We start from the raw sequence: 15879 nt of genomic DNA, 5'->3' as shown, positions 1-15879 counted from the left end.
CCCCAGGGAAGTATATTGTCTCCCACACTTTTTTCTATCAAAATAAATACGATACCGACGTGCCTTAAACGGGGGGTCGACGGCTCTCTTTATGTTGATGACTTTCAGATGTGTTACGGATCGACAAGCATGCAGACAATCGAACGTCAGTTGCAGCTTTGCTTGAATTCTATTCAACGATGGGCAACTGACAATGGATTTCGATTTTCGAAATCCAAGACTGTCTGTATGCACTTTTGTCAGCGAAGAGGTTTACATCCTGATCCGGAACTTACACTGGATGGAAGCCCCATTCCAGTTGTAGATGAAACGAAATTCTTGGGTTTGATATTTGATAAGAAATTATCATTTATCCCTCATATAAAAACACTCAAGAAAAAATGTCTGAAAGCCCTCAACATATTGAGAGTCTTATCAAACACTGACTGGGGAGCAGACCGTAAGGTCTTGCTCAGATTATATCGAGCACTGATAAGATCAAAACTCGATTATGGGTGTATTGTGTATGGGTCTGCCCGCGAGTCTTATCTCAAAGAGCTCGACACCATACACAACCAAGGACTTAGAATCAGTTTAGGAGCATTTCGAACATCTCCAGTGCAGAGTTTATACGTCGAGGCGCACGAGCCCTCATTGCACGATAGACGTGATAAACTTGCACTGCAGTATGCTACAAAAATTGCATCTCTGCCAAATCATATTTCATTTAACACCATATTTAGACCCTATCATGAACATCTATATTTACTGAAGACTAATGTTATTCCATCATTCGGTATTCGCATTCAACCCCTTTTGTCTCAGGCTGGTATCAGTTAAGACAGTATTGCGAATACCCCTTTCTTTGAGACACCACCATGGTCTATATCTCCTCCCAGGATCGATCTCGATCTTACAAAAAACAAAAAGAGAGATACTAGTTCCACGGTGTTTCAGTCTCTCTTCAGAGAGTTAAGGTCTAAATATGGTGATTACGCTCCAATTTATACAGATGGTTCCAAAGATGGCGATCGGGTAGCTTCGGCTACTGTCACGCCATCTGAGACCATTTCTGTTCGTCTTCCTCCTGCTGCTTCCATATTTACTGCTGAACTCCAGGCCATCTTTCAGGCTTTGGAGTTCATTAAATCCTCTTCATCTTTAAAACACATTATATTTACTGATTCTTTGTCCTCTTTACAGGCAATAAATAATAAGCAGCTTGTACACCCTTTAGTAGCAGACATTTATCGTCTGCTACTATCACACGAGTTAAACGGCAAGGACACCGTCCTTTGCTGGCTCCCCAGTCATGTTGATATTAAAGGGAATGATCAAGCAGACTTAGCTGCCAAGTCTGCTTTAGATCTTCCCATATCACAATTTCTTTTACCTTTCACCGATTTTAAATCGTCCATTAATTGATTTATATATGACCGCTGGCAACGGTCTTGGGATCTTGCAGACACAAACAAACTTCATCACATTAAGCCTCTCTTAGGAGACTGGCCCAACTCCTATAGAACTAACAGGAGAGATGAAGTTGTTTTGTGTCGCTCTCGCAATGGTCATACTTTTTTAACTCATATTTTCATTTTTGAGCGAGAGCCTCAACCAGAATGTGAACACTGTCATGTTCCTTTGACAGTTAAGCACATTTTGATTGAGTGCAAGCATTTCAAGGATATTAGATCGAATTTTTACCGTTGTCAGTCACTACATCACATGTTTGCTCCGACATGTTTTTGTCGGATTCACATGGGCGCGTCCGAAGTAAACAAAGACGATGTGTTGATACATTTACACCCCAACCATCAGTTAGTAGTCTATCATGTATGGGTTGCAAAAAAAATAGAGTAGTAAGATTAATAAAAATATTATGAATTGTAGCCCAAAATGGAAATTTCTTGGATTCTGATTGGTCGAAAAGTGGCGTCGATTGAGTATAACAGTCCTCAAAATTTCCTGGACGACTCACTACGAATGAATATTTTCTGGGTAATATTTTCTGTTTGCAGTGGCCAAAAATTCTACACCTCAAAATTTTATTCTAGGAAATCTTCATGATTCTTTTGTTGTATGTCATCAACAATGAAATTCAACCATTGGCTTATTGAAACACACACCTGAAACACACAAAAAACAAAGTTAGTGAGTGTATTTGAAAGAATAAGTAAATTTCATTTCAAGGCTGGTCTGACAGTAATTATGGTTGCTATAGTCATTCTGTCATAATCAAACTGGTCAAAATCAAAGATTTTCAATAAGTGAATAAAAAATACTACAATTTATTGAACCCCCTGTGGACCGTAAATAACTGATGGTGATATATTTAAAATATATATATATATATATATACAAGACCGGCTGATACTGATATGAATAGGACAGAGACTCATTTTCATACACAGGGTTTTTTGCGAAGGAAAAAAAATCAAACCGTTGAAATGACAACACAAGTAAGCATAGCAACCGCATGCGCACGCTACACAGCATATATCTACACGGTCACATGAGTGTATGGACATTTATCAAACATGGTATGCAATTTATTTCGAACCTAGTCACTGCTAGAATTTAAAATCAATTAAAAAGTACATAAAATACACTTACGATTTCCGTTTCGATCTTCAAAATTATCGCAGAGTGACCTCCCTTTTCAAACTAGACTAGACTAGTGAACCAAATCGAACGGGAGGGAGTGTTATCTTATTACGTCACGGATATTTTCATTACGTCAAAATTGTTTTCTTTAGTATTTACGTCATTAAAAGCAAAAAACGACAGTCAACTATCGCAAAAGAAAGAATTCCAAGAAAAATGTTAAATATTTTGCGCTACAATATCGATAAACACCTCCTGTTTAGAATTTAACGGACTGTTATTGCCCATTTTTATAGTCCTATTTCTTCAACATACCTAGTTTGCATTTCTTATAGGTGTGTTACTTATTATATTTTTTTGCAATTACATAGCTGAATAACACAGATCAGTTCCTAAATTGATAGTTTATTAACCTTTTGGCGTTGTCTTATCTGGATTATCGCCCTTTTTATTGTTGTTTTTATTAGCCTACATTTAACTCAATGGGGTCACTTGGCAGACTACCGTCTTTTACGTCACGTCATTTAGCAGACGACCGTCGTCGAGACAAATCGCACTTTCTCTGTTTGCTTTTTTATATCTTTGTATTCAGTATTGTGTTTTCCTCTGTTTTGTGGTAATAAGGACATATCGTCGGTGGGGAGTCAAAAGGTTGTATCTGGATTTTGCGAAATTATCCAGGAGAATCAATTAAGATTCAAAATGTCTTATAAAACCGTCACGTCAAACTGTCGTATATAAAATGTATTTATTTCTGAAGCGTTTCTTAACTATCAGCACATGGCAATACTCTATATCGGAAAACACCGGAAACAACCGGAAAACTACCGGAAAACACCATTTTATACTGAATACCGGAAAAGCACTAAATACCGGAACACACAGTAGGCCTAAATACCGGAAAATACCCTAAATAGGTAACCCGGGGACTGGCACCCTAAGTAGGTAACCCGGAGACTGGTCCTCTGTGTGCCTGGGTTAGGTTTAAGAATTTGGGGGAGAGGTTAAGTCTCCACATAAGCACTGACCTAGGATGATGAAAAATTAGTTCGTGATATTTCCTAGTTTTATTAAAATACATACAATACATTAGATTTATATACAAAGGCGATTTCACTGTTTATTGGTGTTGGTGGCGCTGATGGTCTTCCTTGGGTGGTGCTTCTGGTATTCTGGTATTATTGTTTCTGAAGAAAAAAGAAAATAAATTGAGGCTCTCGGGAGAGAGCCACATTAGTGTGTTTCCTACTACGGATTGGATTTTCTAAAAAATCGTGTTTGTTCCACATCACCGGGTTACGGCTAGGGATTCTTATATCTAATTGATTTTAATTACTAACGGTTAGGCATAGGATTTGATATATGGTTTGTTTTGGGTCAGGGTGGAGACTGGTCTTATTTAATCTAATTTACTGTGCACTAGGATGTCGTTCAGATTTTTATTTTTAGAATATGCAATTATAAAATTCTGTGTGAATATTTTCGGGTGATTTTCTTTGAGATCAGTATAGTGTTTTCTGATGATTTTGGACGCACTTGCTGCTGTTGCGCTAAATGGAACTACAAAAGGAGCTATTGCGCTAGCCGTATGAATATTCAAACCTAGGGGGGCTGTTGTTTTCAATTTGTCAATCCAGAATTTTTCTCTTGTTAGCCTAAACGTTTTAATTTCTTCTGAAGTTTCAAAGTCGCTCTTGGTCTTTTCTATTGGCGTGACAATGAGATCAGAAATGTCATGATTTGGTTGGTTGAAATGAATTGAGACAGGTTTGTCTTTTTTGGTGACTATGTCAGACCGGTGACCGTTAATTCTTTCCCTAAGTGCATTTTGAGTCTCCCCTACGTATTGCTTGTCACATTTTCTGCATGAGATTAGATAAATTATGTTTGAACTACTGCATGAAAGTTGGTCTAATATTGGGAATTTTGTGCCAGATATTTTGTTATGGAAATGGTCGGATATGTTTAAGATTTTGCATGTTTGACATCTTGGATGGCCACAAATTTTGGTTTTATGTGCTGATTGTATATTATTTGTTTCTTTGGCGGCATGCTCAGCTAGAGTGTTGTTTTTTATACGTCGTAGATAGCGTTTTGAGTGCCCCCTTTCCCATAGTTTGCTAAATACCAATGTACATGCTGACTCAAAGTCGGTCTTCTGAGTACATATCCTATGAAAACGGAGAATCTGAGATTTTATGATGCCAGAGAATGTATGATTTGAGTGAAAGGAGCTTTTGAACAATAATTGATGTGTGTCGGTTTCTTTGATAAATACTTTAGTTTCCAATTGGCCTGTGATTTTGGTGTTGTTACTTTTAAAAACGGTAGTATCAAGGAAATCTCTGCTGTTATGGCTTACATTTGCGGTTAATTTGACAGATGAATGATGATTGTTCAGAATGTTGAAAAACGTCCAAAGTTCGTCTAGTGTGTAGGTCTCCACATAAGCACTGACCTGGGTAGTTTTCCGGTTGTTTTCCGGTGTTTTCCGGTTTATAGTATAGCCCATCCGCACATATCAAGCTCAACATCAAGTGCAGAAATAAAGAGTGAAAGCTAATTATTTGCAATTTTATACAGCAAAGACGTATCGCAGGAAAAATCCACCTTTACCTGCTTCAATTTCATAGATTTCACACAGTAAACGCTTAACAATAATTTCAATAATACGTATTTAAGCATAAAACAATACTAGCTATATTTCATTTGATTGTAATACTTTGGTTAGACACATAGTTGATTTTTTTCAAGAAAATACGACATTTTCACTCTTAATATATTTCTTTTTAGAACACCCCATATACGACATTTTGAAACAATATCTATAAAACCCCTTTTTATTGGCTTAGAAATACTACAACCAGATGAAAAGATGCACAAGAAAATTCTCTTTCTGAAGAAGCAAAAAAGTGAATTTCGCAAAATATTCCAGATAGCCTACGACCTTTTGACTTCCCACCGACGATATGCTCTAACTTTGTAATCAATAGGCCCCTACGCCTCAATTCTGTCGAACGCTTATAATGTTTCTCACTATAACATAGGCCAATTAGTTGTAGCCTACCTAGCTTTTTAATATATTTCACCGATATGGGTAGGCCCTACTTGTATAGGTAATTTTCCTTCAATTTTCTTACATTCATATTTTATGTGGAATACAGCAGATCATGACTCGTACTAGTATTATACAATGCTTGGGATATATTCTTCCTTATTGTTAGTTTTCATTTTTGAGTGAAGTCTGTATCACTACAGGCCCGGGGCACTTACGGCTAGCCCCCGGATCCATTCACTAAATCTGATATGTGCTTGTGTTTGTGATTTATTGTCCGTAAATTTGTTTGTGTAATTGTTTGTGTGTGGTGCAGTCTCCCTGCACTTACTATTAAGCTACATCCATAATCAAAATACACATACATTGAGAGACTGGCTACATTTAATTAACCTGAAACGTGTTTGTATAATTTCAGTGGTAGTATTTCAAGTATGCATACAGAACAGGTATAAGCTCAATAAAAAATACAGAAAATGGCTGGCTCAAGCGTCTGGTGATAATAAAGTAGAGGACAAGGGTCTACTTGCACAGGCTAAGGTAAGTTACTAAAAAGATTACTCCTTCAATTTATTAACCTTTAAAATAAAGGTTTTAAAAAGTTTAAACTCTTGCAACCATCCAATGCAGGTTCAGGCAAAAAGTATAAAGATGTTTTTTTTTGTGGTTATGTAGTTGGCTGCAGAAGCTGAGAATGCTGATAATAATGCTGAACAGAAACGTCAACTGGGAAAGAAAGTTCGATATGGAGAGATCGTACAGGTAAGAATAACAGTGTAACTTTTAATTTAAATAATATTATCTATTTTACAAATACATTGTATATTTGGAGAAATATTATCTTGGTCTAATTTCATTTGTCAACAGCGCCATTGATAGATTATTTAATAAAGAAAGATATTTTATTTTCAGCTGAAACATGTGTTTACCAACAAATATATACACATGTGTACGTCACAGACCAGCCAAAAGGATAAAAATAATATGATGGTAAGTAACTGTATGTATTTTACCAACATCAAATAAACGCTTATTGTTTGTATCACATCAAGTCTGTGTCACCAAATCAACATTGAGATCCCAGTTGATAAATTTACATAATTGAGAATATCAAGAACGTTTAACTTTGAAATTATTAGAGCTGGGTTAAATGAAAACTTCCGAAATATTCTAAACGTATAGTATGGGTTGCTATATATTGTTCGAGTCACTAATAATTTGTTTAAAACACACGTCTAAATTTCGTTTCGTTTCTTATACTTTTGATTAAAAGACGAAAACGATCATTTTTTTCTGACGTTTTATGTGTGTCTCCCAAGATTCAACACACAGCTCGCGTAAATAATAACTAAAGCGAATATGCCATTGGCTAATTCCCACACTAAACAGACCTCGGTTTATTTAACTCTTCCAGATTCAATTCCACGACAGTGAAGACAAATAAAAATTAAATCTGAACTATGAAATCGGAACAACATAAGATCTTTATTTTAATCTTATTGTGATGTCATCGATGTAGCAGAAGGAAGTGTATTTTAATATTGGCAATGTTCGCCCTAGTTTAAGAGTGTATTCACGTTCAGCATGTAGACCATAATGATATAAAATCCCTCAAGCAAAGGCTTTGATTGGATAAACAATAAGGCACAGACCTTCGCCGCCTTGAACAATCTCTTGTAGAAGAATGGTCAGAATACACAGATACCGCACACATAAAATGTATTCCTAGCACCAAACCTATCCTATGATTCGGTACGTGATACATTGTAGGCGTAGGTATTTCGGAAAATAGACCTATATCTCCAGGGTTATTCATCATCGACGGTAATCGATATTATTACTCAACTACTGGCAGAAAAAAATCGTGTCTATTTATTAAATACACAGTGGGGAGGACGCAAATTATACTTAGAAGAGAGAAGTACAAGAAATGCAAAACAAATATATATAATGAAATGATGGAGAACTGGTCATTATCGATCCTATATGATGGGGTTTGTCAGAAGATGTACTGAAAGCCCTTTAAAAATAACACTTCCTTCGCTTGGGGTATGAATATTAATTTTGAATGCATTATAGGGTGCGCGTATAGAAATGATAATTATTTAATACTAGTACTTCAACGTGAACATTTTATCCCCATTCTTAAAACGAAATTTACGATCTTTTCTACAATTTGTTTTCATTACGAATTGCAGTTTTAATAAATATCTAAAGCAATTATATAATATGTTCTGAAGTTTGTGTTTTTGAATCTGAAGAATTTTGCTGTCATATTATTGAGTCATTATTAGTATAATTCTTCCTGTATTATAATTTTATAGTGCATATCGCGTGCTATGTGATAGCGTGCAGGGTTACATTTTGATAGACACAGAACACGCCTATCCCATTACTCTTCTCAGTAATGAAAGTCAAGCCATCTATTTAAAAACCAGGACATGGTTAGCTTGCTAGAATTATCATTCAATTTATACACTGTTTTGATCTATTCAACGTATGTTGACATTCTTTTGTTCTATGTTTGTTTGGGTGCCAAAAGGATTTCATTTTCGTAGAAATGGGTGCAAAACGAAATGTTAATATAAAACTTGATACGGATAGTTGAGGATTCGATACAAATGATTGAACAATTAAATACTAATATTAATGAAAGGATAAATATTAGTAATTACTAGGATGCTGAGTCTGACTTAGGTTCCGTTATTTAAAGACAGTGGGTTCCAAACGTATCCATGTACTAAATGTTACATAAATATGATTCTAAAATATATTTACTAAATATTACATTGCATTAATATTATTCACGTGTGAAAGAGAAGCCATTTTTAATTGGAGCGTTACCTCTCTTTTATCATAACCCAATGGCTTTGATCAATTTTATATTAATAAAGTCGACCATTATTCCCCATGATTTATCTCGATATGGGCTTACTGATAATTCTTATTCATCTTCTGGGAGTTTTGTCCTTGGGTCTTCTATATAATCAGTCTATCCCACGAATTATTATTAGATTGTCATTTCGTTTGAATCGGTGTTTTGAAATAACCATCATGTATGGCTCATCCATGACTTCATTTAGTACCAGCACTCCATAACCGAGCCTAAATCGTCGTGTAATCGTCATAGTACATGTAACCGTAGACAACAAAAAATATCCATGATCAATATTTGATTCGTTTGTCGTAGACTAGTCGATTACATACCCTTTACAAAAATATTTACCCAACATTCAGAAAGGTAAAGTATGAACTGAGGCAAACGAATGGTTCCATTTCTAGGTTAACACTTGTAATACTGCAACATTAATAGAAACCAGGTAGAGCTCGCAGTAAATTTCCGAGAAAAAATTGTTAAATTATATGTTTAGTTAGAATTTCACATTCATGTTATAATCCACTCGTAAGTAATAGTCTGACTGATAAAATGCCAACTTTGGGTCTACAATTCCAACTATATCATACAAATATACACCCTAAAATGTGTTATTTCAATTTTATATTTCACTTAATTTATATTACTGAACAAATCTGTTGTCTGCGCAGCATTTTCGCTAGCAACACCCAATTATTTATAACACATATTTATCTATTAATTTGTTATTATCATAAGTTAGTTAGACCATGATGCAGTTAGTTTGTCAATCAATAGAGAAGGTCTGCAACTATCCAATATTTAAAACAGATGTTATTTTTGATGAGCATTGATCGTGTAACGTAGCAATAAGACGAAGATCTGCTCATGGCTAATCTGCAGGGTTTTCGGGGATTGCTAGATGAATACGAAGAAATGAATTACTGCGGAATCATGTTTTCTTTGACTTTCATTCCATAACAAGCAGGATGGCTCCAAATGTCATTACAAACCCATTTACATTTCCACCAATTCCGTTCTTTATTTGCACTGTCTGACCTGTGTATGCGGTCCATATGCTTAAAGAAACGATCAAATTATACATGATTGTATATTAGGGTTATTATTTTCTACATTTTAAGATGTATTTACCCAAGGCTTTCGACATAAATGTGTCTTTTTATCAACCTTGTAGGCGGTGCATACTTCTCGGTCATTTTGTAAATAAATAATCACTCTTCCTATTATCATACTTTCGATTTGCAAGCTCTGGTTTGCAATGTTCAATATAGCCGAGTCGATTCTTTCAGATTCAAATACAAAGTTAGCTACTCAATATTACCACCCAAATAACAGTTCTGAAAAGTTTGACACGTGAAAATGATTAGATCAAAATAAATAATCACTTTACCCTGTCCCCGTTATCTTTATAACTTCAGACCCAACTCTCTTATAATAATGTAACCTTGTGTAGAAATTTATGATATATTTTTCTTTGTAAATCGTTTTGTTGGTCAATGAAATTAAAACACTTGGAGTCAGCAGTCACATCGCTTGCGAAATCCAGATGGATAGTAAATTGCATCATCCATTGGATTTATAATAAAATCGTATCATTTGCCGATGATGTGCGATACTGACGACATAATTGAGTCACTTTATTGAATGTCGTAATACATGTATTTATCACCCAATAATACATTCTACAGTAGATATCGCTTGTGTGATATATCGCTTTACAAGAATTTGATTGGTCAGTTGTAAAGGAACTACTTTTTTTCAAAGAACAGTTCATTTCTTATTAAAAGTAACTTTTTTTTAAATTAAAAACGAACTATTGTATTCAGTTGACCTTGGTGGAAACACTGGGTCAATATAAAGGACTTTACAATGGTTGAATTACTGTCAAAAAATGATGTATCATTTCAGTAAAAGTGAAATCTACAGCAAATAATTATATTTATCTATTTGTGCATGTAAGAAGGGAATGGGTGATAAATAAAATCTCCTACTCGTCTTTTTTTATATCAAAAAATATCAAAGACTGGTAGGAGATTCTCAATATAGCAAAGACCATATTAATTTTCGAATTACATATTATAATTATTTAAACCTGTAGAACATGATGTGAAAATTTGGTTCACCAGTTCGCTTTAATGTGGAATGATCGAGGGAAGATTGTCAATACTAATTGGTTTAGTATCAGGATTATATAAAGTACAGAAAGATCGAGGAGATGGGGGTTCTATATATCCATCGTATTGGCAGCCATACACATGATCATTAACACATGGCCTCTTGTATTTTTCTTCATATTGTCTAAGGAATTAGAATTTTATTATATATGTCAGAAAATGAAAGTTATGTTGTAACTAACAAGATTGTTTAATTAATAGCGATCACTGATAGTATATGGTAGTTACTGTTCTAAAACATTGAATATCAAGGGAATGTTTGGGTTATTAACCAGCTAGAACATAATAGGTATTGGACTATGTAATATTGAATATCAGGGGATGAATGTTTTCTTAATTAGGGAGTTTTATATTAACCTTATTACATTAAACAGGCCAATAAAATACATGGTGTAAGTACGTACACAAGAACCTATAAGAGCGTTGTTTTTGTAAATACCATATAAAGTATAAAGTATACGATCTGTAGAATATGTATTATCTATATATATTTCCTTTTCACTTTTTGCAATACTTCGGGCGCTATTGACGAAACAAAGCTTCGTTGGTGATTTAGTAGAGTCAAATTGCAGAATAACCATACAAAAATTGCTCGAAAAAGTTTTATTGCATTTTCTTGTTGCATTTGGTCCAGAGAACAACATGTCAAAAGTTGTCTGAAATTGAGCTACCGCAAAGGGTCTAAATATGACGTCAAACAAAATGGCCGCCATTGGACCAAAATCCGTTTTTTTTCGGCTCATATTCTATCAAAGCTGTTGTTTGAGAAGGCTTACGTGTAATACAATGCTATTATAAATGCAACATCTTAGCAATTCATCACTCTGTGAGTGTTGTGCAGTGTTTCCAAGTGGCGTTATAAGGAGTCGTTATGACGTCACGACGAAAAAATTTCTTTTCTGATGGTTTGTTAGCCATTTCATTTGAAGTTGTAGATGGATGGATAGCAAAAGTGCAGACAATTGCTCCAATAGAAACGCTGACCACGATTTATGGTCGGTCTAGAGTATATTATCACCAAAAGAAGTCCCAGTCCGAAATCCATGCCAAAATGGGTCAAATTGGCCAAAATTCAAAATGGCCGCCGGTTTAGACTGGAAAATTCAATTTGTATCCAATTATTATAATATGATCGAGCTTGGTATCAAAATGTATCCTTTCGGGGTTAAGCTGAATCCATTTCTATACACATTTTGGTTGAATAATTATACCGCGGAGTCAATATTGAGAAATAACTCCAGATGGTGGCCAGTTTTGGCGGGAAAATTCGAATTTTACACAATGACCACATTTGGTATCAAAATATACGTTTTGGAGGCACCAGATTCCATTTTCGACTCATTTTGGTAACTAAATGGTTCCCCTGGGTCAAAATATGTGGAAATCCCATTGGAGATTTGAGGATTAAGAGAGGTCGAGTATGCCCCAGATCTAATATTATTGCATTCATCAAGCATCAATTAAATTTCATTTAGACTCTCTGCCCGCCCCCTGCTCATTGCGGTAGCAGGCATATGAAAGGGGCATCTCTCAGCTCACTGTGGAGCCAAGTTGACCAAACCTATTGAAGCACAGAGCGAATTTATTTCACAAAATGATTCAAATAATGCGACACAGATGGATCCCGATATGCAGTGAACTATTTAATAATGAACTGGCTAGTGGCTATCGCCATTCCGAAAATGATGGAAAGAGAACGGGTATTGGAGACCGACAATAATGAGCCGATTAAGATCACTGAACGAAGTTCAACACTGAGCGGAGATAACAATTTTAATGGCAGAAAATTTGGGACATAATAAAACTTGGTGTAAAGTCATGACTAAGTTCAACAATGAGCCAAGGACGTGCTAGGGCCCAGGCAGACCAAAGTTAGGATACTTTAGGAGAGGAGGCAGGATCGTGAAAATTTGAGTTCTGTGGCACATGGTAGAATCGATTTGGTGTCTATATGAGCCATGACATACCATACATTGACACGTGGTTAAGGGATTATGATTAAGTCCTAAAGATATGAACGTGAACATAGTTAGTTGCTTAGGTTACACAGAGTAATGAACAATTTGAAAGCTAGATGCTTTATAAATATTTCGGTTTCCTCCCACTGCTAAAGACCCCTACGCGCAAGCGAATTATGGAAATAAAATTGAACCATATGTTAGTCCCGAAATGACCTAGTTTGTGTCGAGTGAACCATAAACCCCATTGCTCTCACTCTCCCTCTTTATAAATATGTTAGGTGTGCAAGTAATTTAGGGACACCAGATGACAATGGAATAATGTCCCGTCGTCAAATGTCCGGTATTGGCATGTCCAAAAAGTAGGCGTTGTAGCAGCGGTCGCCGGTTATATTTGTTGTAATGGACCGTCTGCTAGTCTTTCTTACTGACCATGTAAAAGACAACGGTGCGCAAAAATTAATTTTGACACCTCGGACCGTCAAGACCTTGATACAGGCTCCTCAACTTCAATAGCGTTACAGCATTGTGCAATAGTAAAAGATAACGGTGCGCAAAAATTAATTTTGGCACCTCGGACCGTCTAGACCTTGATACAGTCTCCTTCACTTCAAATCAATAGCGTTACAACATTGCGCGATAGTGAAAGTTGCGACATTCCACATAGTATTTTTCATCGAGCTTGAAATCACGACCATAATTTCTCAGCTTAGCCGCCTTATTGACGCTCCCAATACCCGTTATTTCCGAAATAATGTTGGCCAGATCATTATCAAATGGTTCACTGCATATGTGACAAAAAGGTGATACTGTATCCATCGTGTCTCAACATTTGAATCAGTTTGTGAATTGAATTAGCAACATGCTTCAGTAGGCATGATCAACTTCCGCAGTGACCTAGGAGTGTCCCCAGTTGACATACCCATACGCCGCTACCGCATTGAGCTGGGCGACACTCCAAATGAAATTTAGTTGATACTCGATGAATGTCATTGTATTAGCTTTAAGGTAGGAGTATCATTAACCTCCATTCCCTAATCTGTAATCTAAATCCCTAATTGGAATTTCACCTATAGTGACACGGTGAATCACTTAATCACTAAAATATGTACAACAATGGATTCAGCTACCACGAAAACGTATATTTTGACTACAAACCCTATCCTTAAGTAAAATTCGAACTTTCCCGCCAAAACTGTCCGCCATCTTGAATAACTCCCAATATTGACTCAGTGGCAACACTTATAACAAAAGTATGTATGGAAATGGATTCAGTTACCCCGAAAACATATATTTTGATACCAAACCCGATCATTTTGAATTTTGGCCAATTTGACCCATTTTGGCACGGATTTCGAACTGGGACTTTTTTTTGGTGATAATATTGGTCCAGGCCGACCATAGATCGTTGTCGGCATTTCTATTGCAGCAATTGCCCGCATTTATGCTATCCATCCATCTACAACCTCAAATGAAATGGCTAACAAACCATCAAAAAGGAACAATTTTAGTCATGACGTCATAACGACCCATTATGACGCAATGACGTCACATGGAAACATTGCACAACACTCAGAGTGATGAATTACAAAGATATTGGTTTTGTAATAGCACTATTTTACACCTAAGCCTTTTACAACAACAGCACTTATAGAATATGGGCAGAAAAAAAAAGGGATTTTGGTCAAATGGCGGCCATTTTGTTTGACGTCATATTTAGACCCTTTGCGCTAGCTCAATTTCAGACAACTTTTGATGTGTTGTTGTCTAGACCATATACTACAGGAAACACCCATAAAACGTTTTCTTGCAATTTTTTTCGAGGATGGCCCATTTTTTTTCATTACTTTGACCCTACTGATTAGTAGAACCGTTTATTTGTATTCATCTCTAAACTATAGCCTCACTATATAGGTAACGACGAAGCATACACGACATAATATGCTTACTATTTACAGAATATACGATATCCCTTGTTTTAGGCAGTTCATATAGCTAATATATGTAATTATTTTTTCTGTATTTAACCCACTGGATTCTAAATCCAAACTGGCAGCCCACTTAGCTAAAGGGTGTAGTACAAGATAGAGGGCATGTTTACTCCCCTGCTCCAATACTTATTTATTTATTGTCTTCTGACATACATGTTGTATTCTCTAATATTGTAAACGTGCTGAAATGCAGGTCACATTCTAGAAAGTATGTTTTAAACTTTCAGGTTCTGGGGCCTGTTTCACGAAATTTTAACTAAGATTAAAATCCAAATTTTGGTAATTTGATTGGATAATATTAGATTGATTTTAGTGCTTACCTAACCAAAATTTAAGTATCTACTAAAATTTGGATTTTATCTTTAGTTAAGATTTCGAGAAACAGGGCCCTGTGTTGCACAGATAAGTTGTAGAATTTCCTTAGTTATCGATACGACCATAGATTATCATATTTGGCGATATGATAACTAACTAGAGTAATAATATTTTAATATTTATAGTGGGTGATTTAATTGATTTCTCATTATTTGAACAGCCAGTGCACATTATTTACTTAATATTCTACCATAATACACCTTCTCTTCTTATCCGCAATTACAATTTCATGTTGCTTCCATCAATCAGTATCATGCAATAAATTGAAAGACATTTTCTGTGTGTCTAAATCGAAAACCTAAATAAATGAATATTTTTAGGCGAGCGTAACGTCTATAATCTAAAGTAATGGTTGTGTGCTGGCAAAACTGTGTGCAATCGTGGCGAAGTTGTTGTTGTAAATAATGGTACTTTACGTTCGCTTCCACCTGGCTGATATCGTAGGCAATGTGATAAAGTTAAATACAATTTTATGCTGTGTCTATCGTAGCAACATTCTGCAAATGTAACTTAAATGCGAAAGTCCAACAGGAAATTGTACGCTAACAATGTTCCTCTTCCAGAACAAGTTAATACAAAAACTCGTTCCATATGTTCTCATTATAGACCGCAGGCTTAGTACGTGGGGTGGGGTGGGATGGGGATCCCTCAAATGGACAGAAAACCACACCCAACTTTTCTAGAGTAAAATGTTGCGTAGAATACGATGCCGAGTGGTAATCAGTCCGCCGTTGGGGCGTTTTCGAGATCTTCGGGGTCAAAGGTCAAATGAGATCAAAGGTCAAATGAGATCATTTGCACTGAAACTGAATGTGCAATCATTCTTGTGTCATGAAAATATGCTGTAAATGATCGAAAATAATCACTC

General features: G+C 35.8%; 1 protein-coding gene across 1 annotated transcript in view; it reads left to right on the top strand.

The window, feature by feature from the left end:
* LOC126815261 (inositol 1,4,5-trisphosphate receptor type 1) overlaps nt 1-15879 on the top strand; it is a 173504-nt gene that overhangs the window by 59985 nt on the left and 97640 nt on the right. The window contains exons 4-6 of the mRNA XM_056099399.1: nt 6057-6178; nt 6314-6400; nt 6551-6628. Of these exons, the coding sequence (XP_055955374.1) occupies nt 6057-6178; nt 6314-6400; nt 6551-6628 (287 nt within the window). The remainder of the gene's footprint in view (nt 1-6056; nt 6179-6313; nt 6401-6550; nt 6629-15879) is intronic.

Source organism: Patella vulgata, chromosome 3 (assembly GCF_932274485.2).
Source record: "Patella vulgata chromosome 3, xgPatVulg1.2, whole genome shotgun sequence".
Lineage (NCBI taxonomy): Eukaryota > Metazoa > Mollusca > Gastropoda > Patellidae > Patella > Patella vulgata.
Note: the sequence above shows the minus strand (reverse complement) of the source record. Positions and strands in the feature narration are given on the sequence as shown.